Source organism: Bos mutus, chromosome 8 (genome assembly GCF_027580195.1).
Source record: "Bos mutus isolate GX-2022 chromosome 8, NWIPB_WYAK_1.1, whole genome shotgun sequence".
NCBI classification, from domain to species: Eukaryota; Metazoa; Chordata; class Mammalia; order Artiodactyla; family Bovidae; genus Bos; species Bos mutus.
In genome coordinates, this window is record NC_091624.1 from 34,475,269 (window position 1) to 34,494,864 (window position 19,596).

Here is a 19,596-nt window from a genome sequence, read left to right on the forward strand (position 1 = left end):
ATGATTTCTGGACTTGTTTATATCATTTTAACACTTTAGGATTCTCACCATGGCCTTTAACCAAGTTAGATTCACTTGCTTCTTTAAATGTCCATTATTAATGAGCTTTCTAATTCTGTTTCCCTGTTTTTTCTTTTTTTTTAATTTTATTTTATTTTTAAACTTTACATAATTGTATTAGTTTTGCCAAATATCGAAATGAATCCACCACAGGTAAACATGTGTTCCCCATCCTGAACCCTCCTCCCTCCTCCCTCCCCATACCATCCCTCTGGGTCGTCCCAGTGCACTAGCCCCAAGCATCCAGTATCGTGTATCGAACCTGGACTGGCAATTCGTTTCTTACATGATATTTTACATGTTTCAATGTCATTCTCCCAAATCTTCCCACCCCTCTCCCTCTCCCACAGAGTCCATAAGACTGTTCTATACATCAGTGTCTCTTTTGCTGTCTCGTACACCGGGTTATTGTTACCATCTTTCTAAATTCCATATATATGCATTAGTATACTGTATTTATGTTTTTCCTTCTGGCTTACTTCACTCTGTATAATAGGCTCCAGTTTCATCCACCTCATTAGAACTGATTCAAATGTATTCTTTTTAATGGCTGAGTAATACTCCATTGTGTATATGTACCACAGCTTTCTTATCCATTCATCTGCTGATGGACATCTAGGTTGTTTCCATGTCCTGGCTATTATAAACAGTGCTGCAATGAACATTGGGCCAGAAAAACAAACGATCCCTGTTTTTTCTTAAGTGAAAGATGAATTAAAGGATAGGATTGCTTACCCCCACCACCATAAAACTAAAATTCAAAGTGTTGTATAAGACTTAAAAGTGAGGATTTCAGATCTTTGGGGCTCTGTATTCACCAATGGTCACCATTCATTTTAAAGGCATGTTGAAACCAAATCATGGAAAATAGTAAAGCACACATTTAAAAAAATTCAGTGGATCCACTGAGGCATAGTAATGATCAAGTAGACTGAGATCCTAAGTCTCTGACAGGCAGAATGTGACAGAAATCTGGTTCAGATGTTTCCTAAATGTCAGGCTTTGCCAGTGGAGGGAAGGAATAAAAACGAAATGAAAGACTGGTACTGCAGAGCTGCTAATTAAAACAATTCAGAGAACATAAATGCTAGAGTAATTTTGGACCTGCCATATCAGGCTGGTTTCAATGCAAATGTAGTGTTCCGATTTCTTCCTTCTTTAGGAAGATATAATTAGCTCAGCTGCAACAGGGTGGAAGCTTTGAGGCAGCCGTTTCCTGGTGCTGCCAGCTCCCCCATGATGGAGGAACAGCTGCCACCCGCCCCTCCTGCCATGGATCACACAGAGCTGGGGCCACCCCACAAGGCAGCTCACAAGCCACCATGAGCAGAAAGCTCAGGCTGCCAGTGGAATTGGTTCTTGCTTAAAGAAAAAGAACATGTAACTCCTTAATCCAGTTGACTCCATACCCAAACAACATCTTTCCATGGAAGATACCCTTGGTAAAGACAAAAGTCCTCATCTACTACTGTGCAGGAAGGATATTAACAGTGGTGATGATGATAGCCCACATCAGCCACAGCAGTTCCCCACCTTGGAGTGTGAAGGCTTTTGAAGAAATTAAGAACAAAATAATTACAAAAATGTGCCCACAAATGAGCTGTAAGGAGAACAGATTCCCCAGCTTCCATGGCAGAAAATATGAAGAGAAACCATGATGGGGATGGGCTTAACACTAAGCTTATGGATGATCCAACAGGTGGGTAACTTACATGAAAGCAAAAGTGTCCTGGGAGGCAGCCACACAAAGTCATGCTGAATTCACATGTAGAAACAGAGCAACGGCTTCTACTTGTCCATTGGACAAACTCAAGAGAATGAACTCCATGGATAGGCTTTTGATATTTGAATAAGCAAAGATATTCTACAAATGAGTTCTATGACAATAAATACTTTCATGGAACCAAAAAGTAGATTACCATTTGAAAATTTTAGAGACAGCAAAATGAAATTCATAATTTATTTTTTCTAAGCTACTACTAAATCGGCCAGTTCTTATGCTCATCATCCACTTTGTACCAAATCCCACCAGGCTCACCTGTCACAGAGGTCAAGGTAAGGCTGGTTCTTTCTCCTCATCCTCAAAGGGAACAACAAACAACAAAGTGAACATATAAACCTTGACGCTGCAACTAAGTAGGGACCATGGTTGGGGGATTAAATCAGTGTGGCACCTGAAGCACATTTCTTAATGACTAGGATAGTTCTGTGAAGAACATCTAACAAATAAAGAAACTGGGAATCATTATTTCCTCCAATCTATTCAGCAGGAAATATTTCAAGAAAATGTCACTAAGTGGAGGATTTTCTTTTTAACAAAATCAGAATATACAGTAGATGACAAATGACAGTGTTTTAAAATGCATAAATGACCAAGGCTAAATTCTCATGTCTATAATGATGGTCATTGCTTTGCTAGTTTTAAGGCTTTTTAAATTGATATATAATTCTTATACCATAATATTCATCCTTTTAAAGTACATGTTCACTTATTTTTATTATATTTATACACATACTAAACAACCATCACACTACACAATTATGGAACATTTTCATCACTCCAAAAAGAAACTCCATATCCAGAACCAGTCACTTATTCTACATTGTCCCCCAGCTTCTGGCAACCACTAATCTACCTCCTGCTTTGTGGATTTGCCTATTCTGGATATTCCGTATAAATGGAATCACGTAGTATGTGACCTTTTGTGCTTGGTTTCCTTCACTTAACCATAATAATGTTTTCAAGGTTCACATTGTAGCATGAATCAGTACATCATTCCTTTTAATTAATGAATAATAGTCCATCACACGGATGATCACATTTTGTTTATCTGTTTACTATTTGATGGACCCTTAAACTGTTTCCACTTTTGAGCTATGAATAATGCTGCTATTTCATTTGTGTACCTGTGTGTGTGTGTGTGTGTGTGTGTGTGTGTGTGTACATATGGTTTTAATTCTCTTGGGTATATACCAAGGAGTAGAATTTCTGAGTTATATGATGACTCTCTTTTGTACATTTTGAGGAACTGCCAAACTATTTTTAAAGCAACTGCACCAATTTAGGTTCCCACCAGCAATTTATGAGGGTTCCAATTTCTCCGCATCCCCGTTAACACTTCTTATTGTCTGTTTTGCCCAGGGGATGTGAAGCGGTACCTCATTGTGGTTTTGAGTTACATTTCCCTAATGACTGATGATGTTGAGCATCATTTTATGTACCTATTGGCCATTTGTATATTTTCTTTGGGGGCACCAAGAGAAACTTAAAAATATTTCACCTATTTTGTAATTGGGTAATTTATCTTCATATTGTTAAGGTTTTCAGTCTTTTTCTTCAGAATTATTTTTCCAGAGAATGTATAAAAAGTCACTGAGTTCCACCTCATTCAGTCACAGCTTTGAGAATGAAGCATAGCTTTATTGATTTGGATAATAATAAAGTTGAAAATATTTACTGAGCACTTATTTTGTGCCAGGCCACTCTGAAACCTTTATTAACTTACTGTGAAAGGGAGAGCCATTGCCAGGGCCACATATTTCTTCCCTGGATGCTCATCAAGATCAGTAAAGATTGTTTTTAAGGAAGAACCCATGTGTTCGTTTGTCTCCTTGGACAGGGAAATGCCCCCATCTCTCCACTTCCTACCAAGGAAGCAGAGCTAACAGAGAACACACATCCATTGGCATGTAACCTCCTGCTATGTTTTAGCTTTCTAGACCAAACTAGTCATCATTAGACTTAGAACAGGTGCTTATCAAAATGCTTATCACAATGCTTATCAAAATGACAAAGGAAGAAACCCCACAAAACAATCTACAGAAGAATATGCAGCTAAGCAATGGGTTCATTGTCTTAGACTAATTGTAGCAAAGTCAGCTCAGCTAAAAGGCAGACATTGAGGTGAGGGAGGCTGCAAGGAGGAGTACAGGAGACAAAAGGAGGAGGTTCTTCCTCAAAGATAAGTCATAATGGGAGGAGCAAAGGCAAGGACAGGCATGTTCTTCACCAGGCCCAATCTAGTACAAAAGTTAGTTCAGTTATAGGTTTTATCTTTTTAGGTGATATATTTCTGGAACACTTATTTCTTTTTCTACCTACATCCCTCTGCCCTTAAAAATCAAGCATGACAACAAGAAAAAAAAATGGGGGATTTGAGATGATAGAACATGACCCCAAATCTTCACTTTCAGTATCACAACTTCCCATTTTCCAGAAATGACCCTTTTCTTTCATACCCGAGTTCTGAGATCTCAGTTAACAAATCTAATACTCCAAGGGGGCCAACTCCAGGTAATCAGTGGATCTGCATCATTGAATACAGTTCTAGCCATTAGCATGTTAAAGGGTGGAACCTCTTACCATGATGGCCACCAACCAAGATGGTTCTCAGTGGGAACCTCCAACACCTTAGTGTACCTTCATTTATGTGAATAAATTCACCTAAAGTCAAACCTCAAACAAAAGGCTCCAGGCATAATTTCACAGAATAAAAACCAAACCTCTAAATCCTTTAACTTTGTGGCCTCCTAAAGTCCTCAGGCTTCCCCTAGCACAACTCTCATGTTGAAATCTTTCTCTTAACAATATCTAGAGAACCATGGAAAGGGCAGGATGGTGTTGTGGGCTGAATTATGTCCTCCCCAGATTTACATGTAGAAGCCTTAGCCCCTAGTATCCCACAATACAGCTGTATTCAGAGATGGGCTTTTAAAGAGGTGATTAAGCTAAAATGAGGCCATTAGGGCGGGCTGTAAACCAGTCTGACTGGCATTCTTATAAGAAGAAATTTAGACACAGAGAGAGACCCCAGGGATGTATGTGCACAAAGAAAAGACCATGTGAGGCCGTACAGAGCAAGAAGGCACAAGGAGAGGAGCCTTAAAAGAAAACAGCCCTACTGTCAGCTTGAGCTTGGACTTCCAGCCCCCAGCACTGTGTGAAAATCATCTTCTGTTGTGAAAGCCACTGAGCCTGCAGTATTCTGTTGTGGCAGCCCAAGCACATGAATACAAGAGGTCCCCAGGGAAGGAGGGCCCTGGGCCTCCTCACGGGTACAGCCACTCACCCTGTAGTAGTCGGTGCTGTACACGTCCCGGGACATGCCGAAGTCCCCGATCTTCACCAGGAGGTTCTCGCCCACCAGGCAGTTCCGGGTGGCTAGGTCTCGGTGCACGAAGTGCTGCGATGCCAGGTAGACCATGCCTGCAGCGATCTGCTGGGCAATGTGCAGCATCTGCGACTGCGTCAGCTCCGTCGGTGGGTTGCCCTCGGCCATCAGCACTGCATCCGGTCCATGCGCCCTGGACAGGACACGAAAGGCCTCATGGAGCCTCGGCTCTTTGCCTTGAGGGGTCCTGTGCCCCTCATCAGCTGCTGGTGTGGGAGGATACTGCTTGCCTTAGCAAAAATAGGAGGCAAGGACAATCCATCCATAGTTTTTCCCCCAAAGCCTCCACAGTACCCAGGCTTCATTTCCCAGAAAATCTAACATTTCCAGGACCCCGTGGGCCTGAACTGTGCTCCCTCAACATACAGACAGGTTCACCTTTTAGGGCTCTGGAACTATGCTAGGGTCAGGCACTGGCTAGATTCCAAACCCTAGAAAGCAGTGGGTGACTGAAGCAAAAAACAAGTGAACAAAAAATATGCAAATTAAAATAAAACACTGGAGGAGAGTTTCACTCTCCTGGAGTCAGGAGTCATTGCATCCCAGCAGGAGCCCCAACTCTCCCCCTCTCAGCCACATCCTGCAGCAGAGGGTCCTCACCCAGGCTGGTCCCTCCAGAGTGCAGTTCTAATCTCCCCCACTTCACCCGTTCCATGGCTCAACATGGTTTCAAGCTACCCTTGTCATCCTCAAGCCCAGCTTGGCAAAATAACTGGGCATCTTCATCCCAGGCATTCATTCCCAGTGAAAAATGCCATCTCCTTCAGCTCAGTCCCATCCCTGATCTCCAGCTCCATCTGCACGGGCCATCACAGAGGGCAGAGGGCAGCTTTTTGAATCACAATACATTTAGTCTCTCACTGGGGCAACTTTTGTTCCCCATACTATGCGTGGGGAGTGGTGAAGTATGGTGCAGTTGTATATCTTCTTTATATTCTGTCTTATCCAGTTTTTTCCCAGCTGTGTGGCAACTTAAGGCATCTGAACAGTGGCATGTGCTTCAGGGAAGGGAGAGTCTCAGTCTTAGGATGCCACTGTTAACCCCTTACCTCCACCCCGCATTCCCCAACTTGGAATCCTGCCTGGTGAGCTAAGACTGGAGTCACTGCCCTGATGGACTGAGGGGGCGCTGCCGGGCCAGGAAGAAAGACTACTTTTGCTACTGGACCTGCCAGGACAGTCTAAGGGCTTCTCCCTCCCAAAGGCAAACAAGGGAGAAGATCCTTCAGGACAGTTGGAAGCACTTCAAATAAACATAGAAGATTCTAAACAAATTTTAAAGTGGGTGACCCCATCCACAGCGTTCCAGAGCTGTATCACTATTTGAAAATAACAGCCAGAATTATCCAAGAACATACAACTTGTTTTACTCCTCCTCCTACTGGCTAGCTCCACAGCCCCTCCCACCACGGCTTCAGCCACAGTGGCTCCCAAAACACACTGTCACCAGACATTTTGTTCTTGCATTTTCAGAGAATAAGCACTGGACAAGGAGCTGGGGAATTTCCCAGTTCTGGCTGCGTCCAGCCCTACGGCCTGGGAAAGTCTTTTAGCAAGTCCAGTTTGTTGTTGTTGCTCTTCAGTTGTTCAGTTATGTCTGACTCTTTGTGACCCCATGGATTGCAGCACACCAGGCTTCCCTGTCCTTCACTATCTCCTGAAGTTTGCTCAAACTCATATCATTCAGTCGATGATGCCCAATCTGTAATTTTCTCATTAGTCAAAAATCCAAAGGTCTATTATGTTGGGTTATCATTTGATTTGGCTGTAGTTGCTAAGTTGTGTCTGACTCTTGTGACCCAATGGACCATAGCCTGCCAGGCTCCTCTCTCCATGGGATTTCCTAGGCAAGAATACTGGAATGGGTAGCCATTTGCTTCTCCAAGGGATCTTCCTGATCCAGGGATCAAACTTGGATCTCCTCCATTGCAGGTGGATTCTTTACTGACTGGGCCACTGGGGCTGTCACTTAGGTTCCTTTTATCTGAAAACATCTGGATATAACTTTTCTGTTTTTGTATAAGGCAAATTCTAACACATTTATTTCACCTCCATTCAAACTCCAGCCCTGACTGCCAGTGGTCACACCGAGGAGAATACAGGAAAAGCCTTGGCTTCTTTCTGCTCAGACTCTCTTCTTCTGGAGTAAGAAGTCTTACAGTGCAGTGGCCAAGGTTCTAGGTTATCAGAAATGAATTTGATCTCCTTTTAACATGCTAGCTTTGACCTCAGTGGGTGCAGACATCTCTGGGCCTGCTTCTTCATTCTGTGAAGTGGGGGACTGACTATACCTACTTAATACAATTACACTGATAGAAGAGGCTTTAGACACCGCTTGTATGGTGCCTTGTGGATTTTCACTTGAAAGCCAGAGGGAAAGACTTTGAAATAAAGTTTTCCTTAAAAAAAAGAAATGGATGGTGATATGAAAACATGCATTACCCCCTGTGCATTTCTTTTTGTGGTTGGCCTGTGACGAGGCTCTCAGAACTGGCCCCGTCCCCTCACTAAAGGTTACTCAAGCCCAATCCTTCCAGCACTAAAGGGGCAGGGGAAAGTGACAGTATTTTCACTCATCATAGGAAATGCCAGGAAAGGGATCTAGAGATGCACATAAATTATGAGAAATCCTGAAACACCCCGAGAATGTAAGCCAGGGTGAAATCGTCACAGATTTCAGTTCAAAGAGTGAACGACTGTGACGACAGGTGATCTGTGGCTGAAATGAGGCTGTGTACCCTCTCACCGATGCGATGGACATGCATTTGACTAGGCTTTGGGAGTTGGTGATGGACAGGGAAGCCTGGCGTGCTGCAGCCCATGGGGTTGCAAAGAGTCGGACATGACTGAGCAACTGAACTGACGGACTGCCCCCTCCTATCACGTGTGCCTGTGTATTGAGGTTGCATGCAGGCATGTCAAGTTGCTTCAGTCATTTCCAACTCTCTGCTACCCTATGGGCCAAAGCCCTCCAGGCTCCTCTGTCCATGGGATTCTCCAAGCAAGAATACTGGAGTAGATGTTGTCCCCACAGACTTTCTTCTCTGACACATTTTCCTCTTTATTTTGGTTGATGGATCCGTAATCCTGGGAGTTACACCTTCTGCATTATGGCAGCACCCGGATTGATCTGTCCTCCAGTTTCTACAGGCACTGGACAGAGCTTTCCACAAAATTAGCACTGGAAACTTCATGGAGCCACTGGAAGTTTCAGGAACTGTACAGTTTAAGGAACAAGTCAATTGCTGAGAAAAAGTGGAAGGGGGAAAGGGTACTGCTGTGTTTAGAAATGGCATCACATGGCTTGTACAGTCTGGATCATTTTGACCCTCTATAACCTCATGAATGGGCTTCCTAGGTGGTGCTGGTGGTAAATAATCCACCTGCCAATGCAGGAGACCTAAGATATGTGGGTTCAATCCCTGGGAAGGGAAGATCCCCTGGAGGAGGGCATGGCAACCCACTGTACTATTCTTGCATGGAGAATCCCATGGAGAGAGGAGCCTGGAGGGCTATGGTCCATAGGATAGCAGAGAGTTGGAAACGACTGAAGCAGTTTGGCTCACCTGCACACAACCTCATGAATACACACGCACACGTGATAGAAGAGGGGACACAGCATTATTTCAGCCTCAGAAATCCAGACTCCTCTAAGAATCTTTCTGCGGCAGAGACTTTAGGAAAGAGAAAAAGTTAGAGTCCAGTGCCAAAGGCCACCTCTGTGTATGTAAAACCCCCATCCTGCAGCAGTCTGCTCCACAGCACTGGAAAGCAGGGGCTCTCCAGGGCCCCCTGCCCTGTGCCCCCTCCCCTGGGGGGTGGGGCTGGCTCCTGCATTGTTAACCAGACATTTCTCCTGCTCAGTTCTGGGTATCTTGAGTAGAAAGTCCTGGTGTAAAAAGAGGGCAGGCAAGGCTTTTAGATAAGTTCTTAAGAGGAGTGCAAGCAAAGGCGACAACACGTCTCTGCTTCAGCCCACAGGGTACCCGCAGCTCCTGGAAATAACAACATGTTTCACCTCTTTCAGGAGAACATGCCTCAAGAGGGGAGAGCCCCTCTGGGCTTGGGGAGCAGGTGGCAGGGTCAGGATTCTGACCAGGGAGGCGTCCCCTCCCTGCCTTGGCCTGTTGTCTCCCAGTGTGGGTGGCAGAAGCACTCAGCCACACTCTTGTGGCTCTTCAGTTCAGTTCAGTTGCTCAGTTGTGTTTGACTCTGCAACCTCATGAACTGCAGCACACCAGGCCTCCCCGTCCATCACCAACTCCCGAAGTCTACCCAAACCCATTGTGACTCTCAGCTCAGTTCAGTTCAGTTCAGTCGCTCAGTCGTGTCTGACTCTTTGCAACTCCATGAACCGCAGCACGCCAGGCCTCCCTGTCCATCACCAACTCCCAGGGTCTACCCAAACCCATTGTGACTCTAGAACACTACAAAACACTGCTTCCTTTCTGGTTTTTAATGGTCCCTTCAAGAGGAAGTGTTGATGTGGTCGAGACAATGGGGTTTGCAGCCAGGGGCTGTGGGTTTGAATCTCAGCTCTGACATTCACTAGTCCTGTGACTGTTTTTTCAACTGTATACTGCGGATGTTACTGTGCTTTGTGCTGTGCTAAGTCACGTCAGTCGTGTCTAGTTCTTTGCAACCCCATGGACTGTAGCCCGCCAAGCTCCCCTGTCCATGGGATTCTCCAGGCAAGAATGCTGGAGTGGGTTGCCATGCCCTCCTCCAGGGGATCTTTTCCACCCAGGGGTTGAACATGCATCTCTTAGGTCTCCTGCATTGGCATGTGGATTTTTTACTGCCAGCACCACATAGGAAGCCCCAGGGATAATGGTAATAATAGCTTATTAAGTTGATACATTTAAAACATTTAGAATGCTTAGAAAGACTCAAAAAATAGCTGTTTTGTTTGGCCTTGCCACGAGGCTTGAGGGATATTAGTTCCCTGACCAGGTTTTAAACCTGGCTCCCAGCAATGAAATTCCCTTGCCCTAACCACTGGACTGCCAGGGAACTCCCAATAAACAGCTGTTATCACTTGAAAAAAGGGCCCTTTTCTATATTCCCTTCATTGGAAGGTAATTTAGGAGAATTCTAAGAGGAAAAATTGTAATCTCTTTGAAAGCAAGGACCATGCTTGACTCCTCATCTCCCAGCCAACCTAACATAAGGCCTGTTCCTGTTGGTCCTCAATGGCTTTGGGATGAATAAAAGGGGTGGGAGGATAACTGTAGACATCTGTCTTCACAGAGAACTTCCAATGATACTTAAGGACACAATTCATGGCAGCATAAGGGCATGGTTCCCTCCCAGAAGGAGAGGACAGACTGTAGTTCACAGCACATCCTTGCACCTGAGAACCTGATTCTTGGCATAGAAAACCTTTTGCTCCCAGAATTCAGCAGGTTCTGAAATTGAGCAGAGGAGGTTTTCAACAACTCCCTGCCCTGTACAAGCTGCCAAGGGAGAATCAGGTGCCTGATCCTCTGGAAGGCATGGAAGAGAACTAGGGATGGAGCTGAGAGTGAAGGAATCAACACACATACACACATGTGCACAGTCTGAGCTCACAGAGGCATTTACTTGAGTCCAGGTGAGTACATTTGAATTTATTATTCTACAGTTTGGGGAAAGCACCATTTTAAAATAGGGACATAGCCTAGAACATGGGAATAGAAGGGAATTAGTTCTCCTTTAAGCAGCTAGACCTCAATTAAATGCAGCTTCTTTTCTTCCTTTCACATTAGATGAGTCAAACTGTGTACAAGCTCCCACTGTCCTCTCTCCTACCACCTGTGTATGTGTATTCATGGGGCTAGAGACGGTCGAAATGATCCAGACTGTACAAGCCATGGGCTGCCATTTCTGAACACAGTAGTACCTCTCCCCATTTCACTTTCTGTCAGCAACTGACTTACTCCTTAAATTATACATTTCCCGAACTTTCCAGTGGCTGCATGAAGCTACTGGTACTGATTTTATTGGAAATCTCTCTCTAGTGCCTGTAGAAACTGGAGGAAGACAGAGTAGTCTAAGTGCTGCAGTAACGCAAAAGGTGTAACTTTCCCAGGATTATGGACCCCTCAACCAAAATGAAGAGGAAAATGTGTCAGAGAAGAAGGGCTGTGGGTGCAACATCTATTGATTACCTGCCGTCACAATGGGTTTCCCTGATGGCTCAGACAGTAAAGAACTTGCCTGTAATGCAGGAAATCTGGGTTTGATCCATGGGTCTGGAAGAGCCCCTGGAGAAAGATATGGCTATCCACTCCAGTATTCTTGCCTGGAGAATCACATGGACAGAGGAGCCTGGCGGGCTATAGTCCATGGAGTCGCAAATAGTCAGACATGACTGAGCAACTAACAATACATTAGCCTTTTCTAACACACAACATTAGCCATCACAATAGTCCTAACACCAGTCCATGAGGTGGGTGTTATTATACCCCTTTTGCAGGTGAGAAAACTGAGGCCAGTGAGGAACATCTTCCTTATTTCTCTTAAGTTAAACTATCTACCAAGAAATCATAGCTAACAACTGCTAATCTTTCAAAGATTAGTTACATTTTAAAGAAAACAGCATGTTAGAGCCAGATGTGTCTTTGAGGGGATCTAACTCAGACCCACCTGAGGGTTGAGGTGATTGAGGCAAAGTGGGTTGGGGACCCCAACAGTGGGCCCCAAGCAGCAGATGCAGAACAGGAAGGAGAACTGTGTCTTCCAGCCCTCACCACTGAGACTTCTTACTTTTCTCATTGTGTAAGATCTTAAATGTGTGGCTTCCATTTGCACATCTGCTTAATGTAAATAAAAGCATCACTTGATTTCCTTCACCAAGGAGTATCGGGATCAACACACTTATTCTCTCCCCTGGTAGATACAGGATAAGAAAACTCACTATGGGTTCCAGTAGGGTGACCACAACCATCCTCTATCTCCCACAACAAACCCAGCTCCCTTCAGTTTCCCTCACTGAGGTAGTTGGTGTATGAGTAGAAATCACTATAGCAGGATTCAAGCTTCTGCTTGTTGAAAACATTAGTTTTCAGGCTTCTATGCCACGAGCTTTCTATTCATTCTAATTCAGCCTCATGCTTACCCTGCTGGCTCAGTAGTGCCATCAGAACAGCTAAGAGACTTGCCCAAGGTCATTCAGCTAATACATGCCAGAGCTGAGATTCAACTCCAGTGCAGCATCCTGCCTGGATCATAAGTGTCCCCTCACTAACGACACTAGGACACTGCTCTGCAATGCCTTTCACTTTGTGAGGTGTCTCTCACTTGCTATATCTTGCAGCCCCTCCCAGACTCCTGCACCCATTGCCCCAAGGAAGGGACCTGCCTGAGAACCTGCCATTGAAACAAGATCCCGTTTGGCCAGTGTGGAAATCCAAGCAACAACCCTATTTAGCAGCCCAAGAACTCCCTTTTATCTGCCATGCTTCCCCTTTCCTCATTTTGCCACCTTCCAGTTTCTCCCTGACCACACAACCCCCAGATGAAGCTGGCCATCTTTTCCTGACTTCAGGGACTTGACTTGAGTCCCAATCCTGAGTCTTCCCTAGACCTGTCCTTCCTTCTAGATGTTTCACTCTTTTGATGGTGTTCTTTTCACTCAGTCCTCTGACCTACTGACCTCCTGGTTCTGCTTTCTGTCCTCAGAACAGAGTCCAAATGTTCATCTTTCCAGCCGTGACTCCTCGTACCTCCTTGTCTAAACCTCCCCTCGCCCTGGTTTTTAACGTTGTCGGGTGTCTCCAAGACTCATCACTCTCACCAGCCCAAGCCTTTTCCTGTGACACCTGGGAGCCTGAGCTCTTGCTGTTTCCTTTATCAGAACAACACTCTTCCCTTATCCACGAGGCAAACTCCTACAGATCCTAAGGCCCATCTCAGATGTACAAGCCATGTACCATTTAATAAATGCAACACTCAATAAATGCAGGTGGGAAGGAATGGAATCGTTAGTGTCACATTAGTAGGATTTGTTGGTTCAGGAAAAGAACAATGCAGTGGACTTGGGCTCTTTTTCTGCGGCAGGCGTTGGTGTTGTCACCAGGATAGGTGGTTCCAGAGAAAGGTCCAGGGGCCCCTTGGTCATTCCTGGGAACTTCTGTCCTCACCCCCAGCTCATATGGAGCCTACCTCCCACCTGGCTCCCGGCGTCTCCCGTACCTGAGGAATTTGTTGAGGTCCCCGTGCTTCATGTACTCGAAGACCATTATGAGTGGGTCGCCCTCCACGCAGACGCCATAGAACTTGACAATGTGCTCATGCTGGAGGTTGGTCAGCAGCTCGGCCTCGCGGTGGAAGTCCTTGCGTGCATTGTCGCTGGCATCCTTCAGCGTCTGAGGACCGGGGCAGAGAAGAGAAATCAACACAGCTTAGACTGAGGGTATGAGAGGGAAGCTGTCAAGAAGTAATTATTCTAGGGGGCTTGAGGTTCCTGGATGGGAAGGACATTCATCCCATGTATCACACACTCCGGTATCAAAAAATTGAAAACAAAAAAAAAATGTTTGTATGAAGAACTGAGGAAAAGCTCCTTCTGGATATGCAAAGTTTTACAGTTTACGAAGAATTTGCATAGGTGTTCCCCATTAAGCGACTGACATGAACTTTTCTTTTTACAGGATGTTGAATATATTTCCTTGTGCTATATAGTAGGTCCTTGTTTATTTTATATATATTAAATAGTAGTGTATATCTCTTAAACCCAGATTCCCAGTTTATCCATCCCTCCTTCTTTCCTCTTTGGTAAACATAAGTTTGTTTTCTATGTCTGTGAGTCTATTTCTGTTTTATAAATAAGTTCCTTTGTATCATTTTTTAGATTCCACAAATATTTGTCTTTCTCTGTATGATGGTATAATAATCTTTAGGTCCATGCATGTTGCTGCAGATGGCATTATTTTGTTCTTTTTTATGGCAGATTAATATTCCATTGTATATATGTACCACTTTTTCTTTATTCATTCATCTGTTGATAGGCATTTAGGCTGTTTTCTTGACTGTTATGTCTTGGCTATTATGAATAGTGCAGGTATAAACATTAAGCTGCAAGTATCTTTTTGAATTAAAGTTTTCATCTTTTCTGGATATATGTCATGAGTGGGATTGCTGGATCATACAGCAACTCTATTTTTAGTTTTTTAAGGAACTTCCATACTGTTCTCTATAATGGCTGTACCGACTTACATTCTGACCAACAATGTAGGAAGGCTCCCTTTTTGCCACGTGCTCTCCAGCATGCGTTATTTGCAGACTTTCTGATGATGGCCATTCTGAGCAGTGTGAGGTACAGCTGTTAAGATTTCTATCATCATCGTTTTTAACCATGGTCTGGTCCCAATCATTACCTCTCCCATTTGGGGGCCATTTGGGCTTCCCTCATAGCTCAGTTGGTAAAAAATCCGCCTGCAATGCAGGAGACCCCGGTTCGATTCCTGGGTCGGGAAGATCCCCTGGAGAAGGGATAGGCTACCTACTCCAGTATTCCTGGGCTTCCCTTGTGGCTCAGCTGGTAAAGAATCCACCTGCAATGCAGGAGACCTGGGTTCAATCCCTGGGTTGGGAAGATTCCCTGGAAAAGGGAGAGGCTACCCACTCCAGTATTCTGGCCTGGAGAATTCCAGGGACTATACAGTCTATGGGGTCGCAAAGAGTCGGACACGACTGAGCAACTTTCACTTTCACTTGTACTTTCTAGGCTGCCCTGTGCACCTCACCCCTACTCATATAAACTTTGTAAAGCTTTATATTATGAAAATATTTGCTAGAGAGAAGAACATAATAAACCCTCAGATACCCATCTTCCAGCTTCAACAATGAAGACATCTCCAGTCTTTATTACGTAAGCTCTCCAAAAAGACTTCCCCAGCTTGTGCCCCACTCACTGCTGGCTCAGGAAATGTCTGTGCAACGAGCTCATGAAAGCCAGTCATGCTGCCACACAAACCATGTCCAAGAGCATGCAGACGGGCTCTGGTGCCTCTAGTTCTCTGTTCATTCCATCCTGCCTCCCACCACAGTGTCACAACAGGGCACAACAAGCATTTGTTGATGCCACACACATGCTGAGCTCCTGTCCTATGCCAATCCCTGACCAGAGCTGCAGCGTCATCAAGAAGATGTTGACCTAAATAGCGCCCTCAGACACTCATGAACAAATAGGGTAATAAATCACAATTATAATTCAACCTCCAGACACAGAGCCTGACTGAAAGAACTGGCTCCCCTGCACCTTTATCCAGCTTGATCTCTTGACATGCCTGTCTTGAAACTTATGCTTCCACCTTATGAAATATCTAAAGCTGCCCAAATGACACTGGCCACATTCCTCCTGCCCTGTCCATGTTCATCTCTCTGCCTGGTATGCTGACTTGGCTGTAGTCACCAATGTTGGAGGCTGAATAATACCCTGCCCCAAAGGTATCCACATTCTAGTCCCTGAATATGTTACCTTACATGGCAAAGGGGACTTTACAAATATGATTAGGTTAAGGATCTTGATGTGGGGAGATGACCCTAGGTTATCTGAGTGACTTCAATGTCATCACAAATAAGGATCCTTATGAGAGACAGGCAGGAGGTTTTTCCAATAGTCATGTGTGGATGTGAGTGTTGGACCATAAAGAGGGCTGAGTGCTGAAGAATTGATGCTTTTGAACTGTGGTGCTGGAAGAGACTCTTGAGAGTCCCTTGGACTGCAAGGAGATCCAACAATCTTAAAGGAAATCAACACTGAATATTCATTGGAAGGACTGACGCTGAAGCTGAAGCTCCAATATTTGGTCACCTGATGTGAAGAGCAACTTACTGGAAAAGACCCCGATTCTGGGAAAAATTGAAGGCAGGAATAGAAGGGGATGACAGAGGATGAGATGGTTGGATGGCATCATCAACTCAATGGACATGAGTTTGAGCAGACTCCAGGAGATGGTGAGAACAGGTAAGCCTGGCATGCTGCAGTCCATTGGGTCTCAAAGAGTCAGACACGACTTAGTGACTGAACAACAACAAAGAGGAACAAGAGAGAGAAGCTATTAGTATAGAAGCAGAGATGAGAGAGGAGAGAAGATACTATACTGCCGGCTTGGAAGAAGGAAGAAGAGGCCCGAGCCAAGGAATATGGGGAGCCTCTAAAATCCAGACAAGGCAAGGAAAAGAATTCTACCCTAGACTCTCCAGAAGGAGCCAAAGCATCTTGACCTTAACTAAGAAAACCTAATTTCAGGTATCTGCCCCCAACACCATGAGAGAAATGATTTGTGTTGTTTCAGCCCCTGAATTTGTAGTAATCTGTTACAGCACCTGTAAGAATATGTAGACTACCACTACACCTGGTTAACACCTAGCAGTCCTCCAAGACTAGGCTCTGCCATCACCTTCCTGAGAAGTGTTCACTGACACATGGATTGTTGTCACATCCCTGTGGCCTGGCCTCCCAGGCGAGGTTGGACAACCCTCATAGGTACACCTCATCCCAGCTCTATCATATCACCGGCATATACACTCTAATTGCATGTGTATTTGCTTATCTCTGGTATAGAAGGTGAACTCCTTGACCCAGGGACTGTGTCTCTACCTCTGCACTGCTGGCACTGGGCACAGTACCAGGCACATGGTGTATAGTCCAGAGGTGTTTGTGGAATGGGTGATAAAGGCCATGAGAAGCAAACACTGGGAGCAAAAGAGGAGGTCAGAGGGAAGCCCAAAGGACTCCTCCTGGGAGAGGTGGCATGTGACTCCCTTCTCCAAGGAGACTGTAGTAAGTCATGATCAAAGTTAGATGGCAAATGGGAGCATCTATTTTCACTTAAGTAGACACTGGAACAGAATGAAAGCACTGTCATCCACCAGGTGTACCTCTGTCTGGCACTTGGTGGTCATTGTGTAGCTCACTGCCTTGAGTCTGATCTCCCTGTGTGGATGCACCTGACCTGGACAACAAATGGACTTTGGGATATGCCACATGTTGGGATCCCTGGTGAGAAGATGAGATGGAGTTTGGTGGGCAAGACACGTATTATGGTTGTTCTGGAAGAGCATGGCATCTGGTCCCATCACTTCATGGGAAATAGATGGGGAAACAGTGGAAACAGTGTCAGACTTTATTTTGGGGGGCTCCAAAATCACTGCAGATGGTGACTGCAGCCATGAAATTAAAAGATGCTTACTCCTTGGAAGAAAAGTTCTGACTAGATAGCATATTCAAAAGCAGAGACATTACTTTGCCAACAAAGTTTCGTCTAGTCAAGGCTACGGTTTTTCCAGTGGTCATGTATGGATGTGAGAGTTGGACTGTGAAGAAAGCTGAGCGCTGAAGAATTGATGCTTTTGAACTGTGGTGTTGGAGAAGACTCTTGAGAGTCCCTTGGACTGCAAGGAGATCCAACCAGTCCATTCTGAAGGAGATCAGCCCTGGGATTTCTTTGGAAGGAATGATGCTAAAGCTGAAACTCCAGTACTTTGGCCACCTCAGGCGAAGAGTTGACTCATTGGAAAAGACTCTGATGCTGGGAGGGATTGGGGGAAGGAGGAGAAGGGGACGACAGAGGATGAGATGGCTGGATGGCATCACTGACTCGATGGACGTGAGTCTGAGTGAAGTCTGGGAGTTGGTGATGGACAGGGAGGCCTGGCGTGCTGTGATTCTTGGGGTCGCAAAGAGTTGGACATGACTGAGCGACTGAACTGAACTGAACTGAACTGGGATTCATACCTGTGGGAGGAATTGGGCAGAGAGTGAGGCTAAGCTGTGATGCAGTCTAATAGAAGCTCATCTTCCCTGCAGGATGAGCCTTCAGAGTGGTCCTGAGTTGGGTAAAGGGGGCTGGGCCTTTATAGCCCCTTAACAATCAACCATTGGATGGGGGACACACCAGGAAGGGAGTATGACATTGAGTGGACTTGCTGAGCCTTCATAAGTTGCTGGCAGCCAAGGACTGTCTGTTGCAGCTTTCCCAGCAACTCAGGAAGCAAGTCCTTCATTCCCAGGGGGTGTGGGTGGTCTGTCATTGAGTTTACCACACAATGAGTTTGCAATATGCAATCGACCCCACCTAAGACTGTTCTCCAGACAGTACACTGAGAATACACAGGGCCTGCCTTGCGTAAGCAACAGGAAATATGAGCAGCAGCAAGATCATGAAGTCTCTTCTGTTACAACCTTGCCAGAAGCTAGCATTTTCATGAACTGCCTTTAGTAGGATTTGAAGCTTTCTTTCAGTGACCTGACCTAAGGAAATAGGAATTATAGGTATACTTCTTATTAGACCAGACACAGTTGCTTCTTAGGTCAAATTCTAGAGATCCTGGAGATGTCATTCCAAAAAAAAAAGTGTCTGGTGATGGGGTTCACTATTCTCACTCAAGAATGTAGTTTTCTGAGAAGTGTCCCTAAATGCACCACTGGTTCTGCTTGGAAAGTGAGCAGATTTGGGCCAGTAAGTGCTCAGAGAGGCCATAAAGCTGTGATAGTCGTTGCTATAGAAACTGCACATTTCTTCATATAATAACAAAATGAACAGTGACTGAAAATTTGAGGTCTAGGGCTCTGCTCCCGTTCAGCTCAGAAAACTGGGCTCATACACTTTCAAACTAATCTCCTCTCATATCTGTTGCATTCCAAGTGAGAAGAACTTATCTTGGCGATTTGTTTACCTTGGTTTCACCCATCGGCAAGTTCTTAGCTGCTTTTTTTTCAATCTACCCACTGTTTTGTAGATGAGGTGAACAGATGGACATGAAGAGATGTCCCTCATATCCTTATCAGCTTTGGGCTCACAGAGCAAAACACACATGGAGCATTTCTTACACTCAGATTTTCATTATGATTTTGGTAAGTGCCCATCTCCCCTACGTCCTTTGACAGAAGTATGTTGTGTTCACACATTTATCACTGGCTGCCAATCTCAGTGTCTGGCAACTTAAAGAACCCCTGACCCATGAGGTCTGTGCAAACTAGAGATTAAGGAGCATTGGGAAGGGATGAAAAGTGATTGGTCATCTGGAAAGACAGAGCGTGAGCCCAAGTAAGGAACAGAAATGAAGGAAGCATCTGGAAGAGAAAGCAGGTAGGAGGATGCAAGGTTAAGGAGAGGACAGCCCAAAGCACTCTCTCCTAGATAGCTGGCCCCAAAGTTTGTGTAGATTTTAACACTGGTGATACCCACAGGGGAGCAGTTCTAGCTTCACATCAAAATAATATCATATATGAAATGAGTCACCAGTCCAGGTCCAATGCACGATACTGGATGCTTGGGGCTGGTGCACTGGGACGACCCAGAGGGATGGTACAGGGAGGGAGGAGGGAGGAGGGTTCAGGATGGGGAACACGTGTATACCTGTGGCGGATTCATGT

At 45.1% G+C, this 19,596-nt stretch overlaps 1 protein-coding gene across 4 annotated transcripts in view; it reads right to left on the reverse strand.

The window, feature by feature from the left end:
- The window catches only part of NTRK2 (neurotrophic receptor tyrosine kinase 2), a 408,028-nt gene that overhangs the window by 73,418 nt on the left and 315,014 nt on the right, over positions 1–19,596 (reverse strand). For all 4 annotated transcript variants that reach the window (XM_070375397.1, XM_070375394.1, XM_070375396.1 and 1 more), the window contains 2 exons: positions 13,407–13,579; positions 5,130–5,364 (listed from right to left, as the gene is read on the reverse strand). In XM_070375397.1, coding sequence (XP_070231498.1) covers positions 5,130–5,364; positions 13,407–13,579 — 408 coding nt within the window. The remainder of the gene's footprint in view (positions 1–5,129; positions 5,365–13,406; positions 13,580–19,596) is intronic.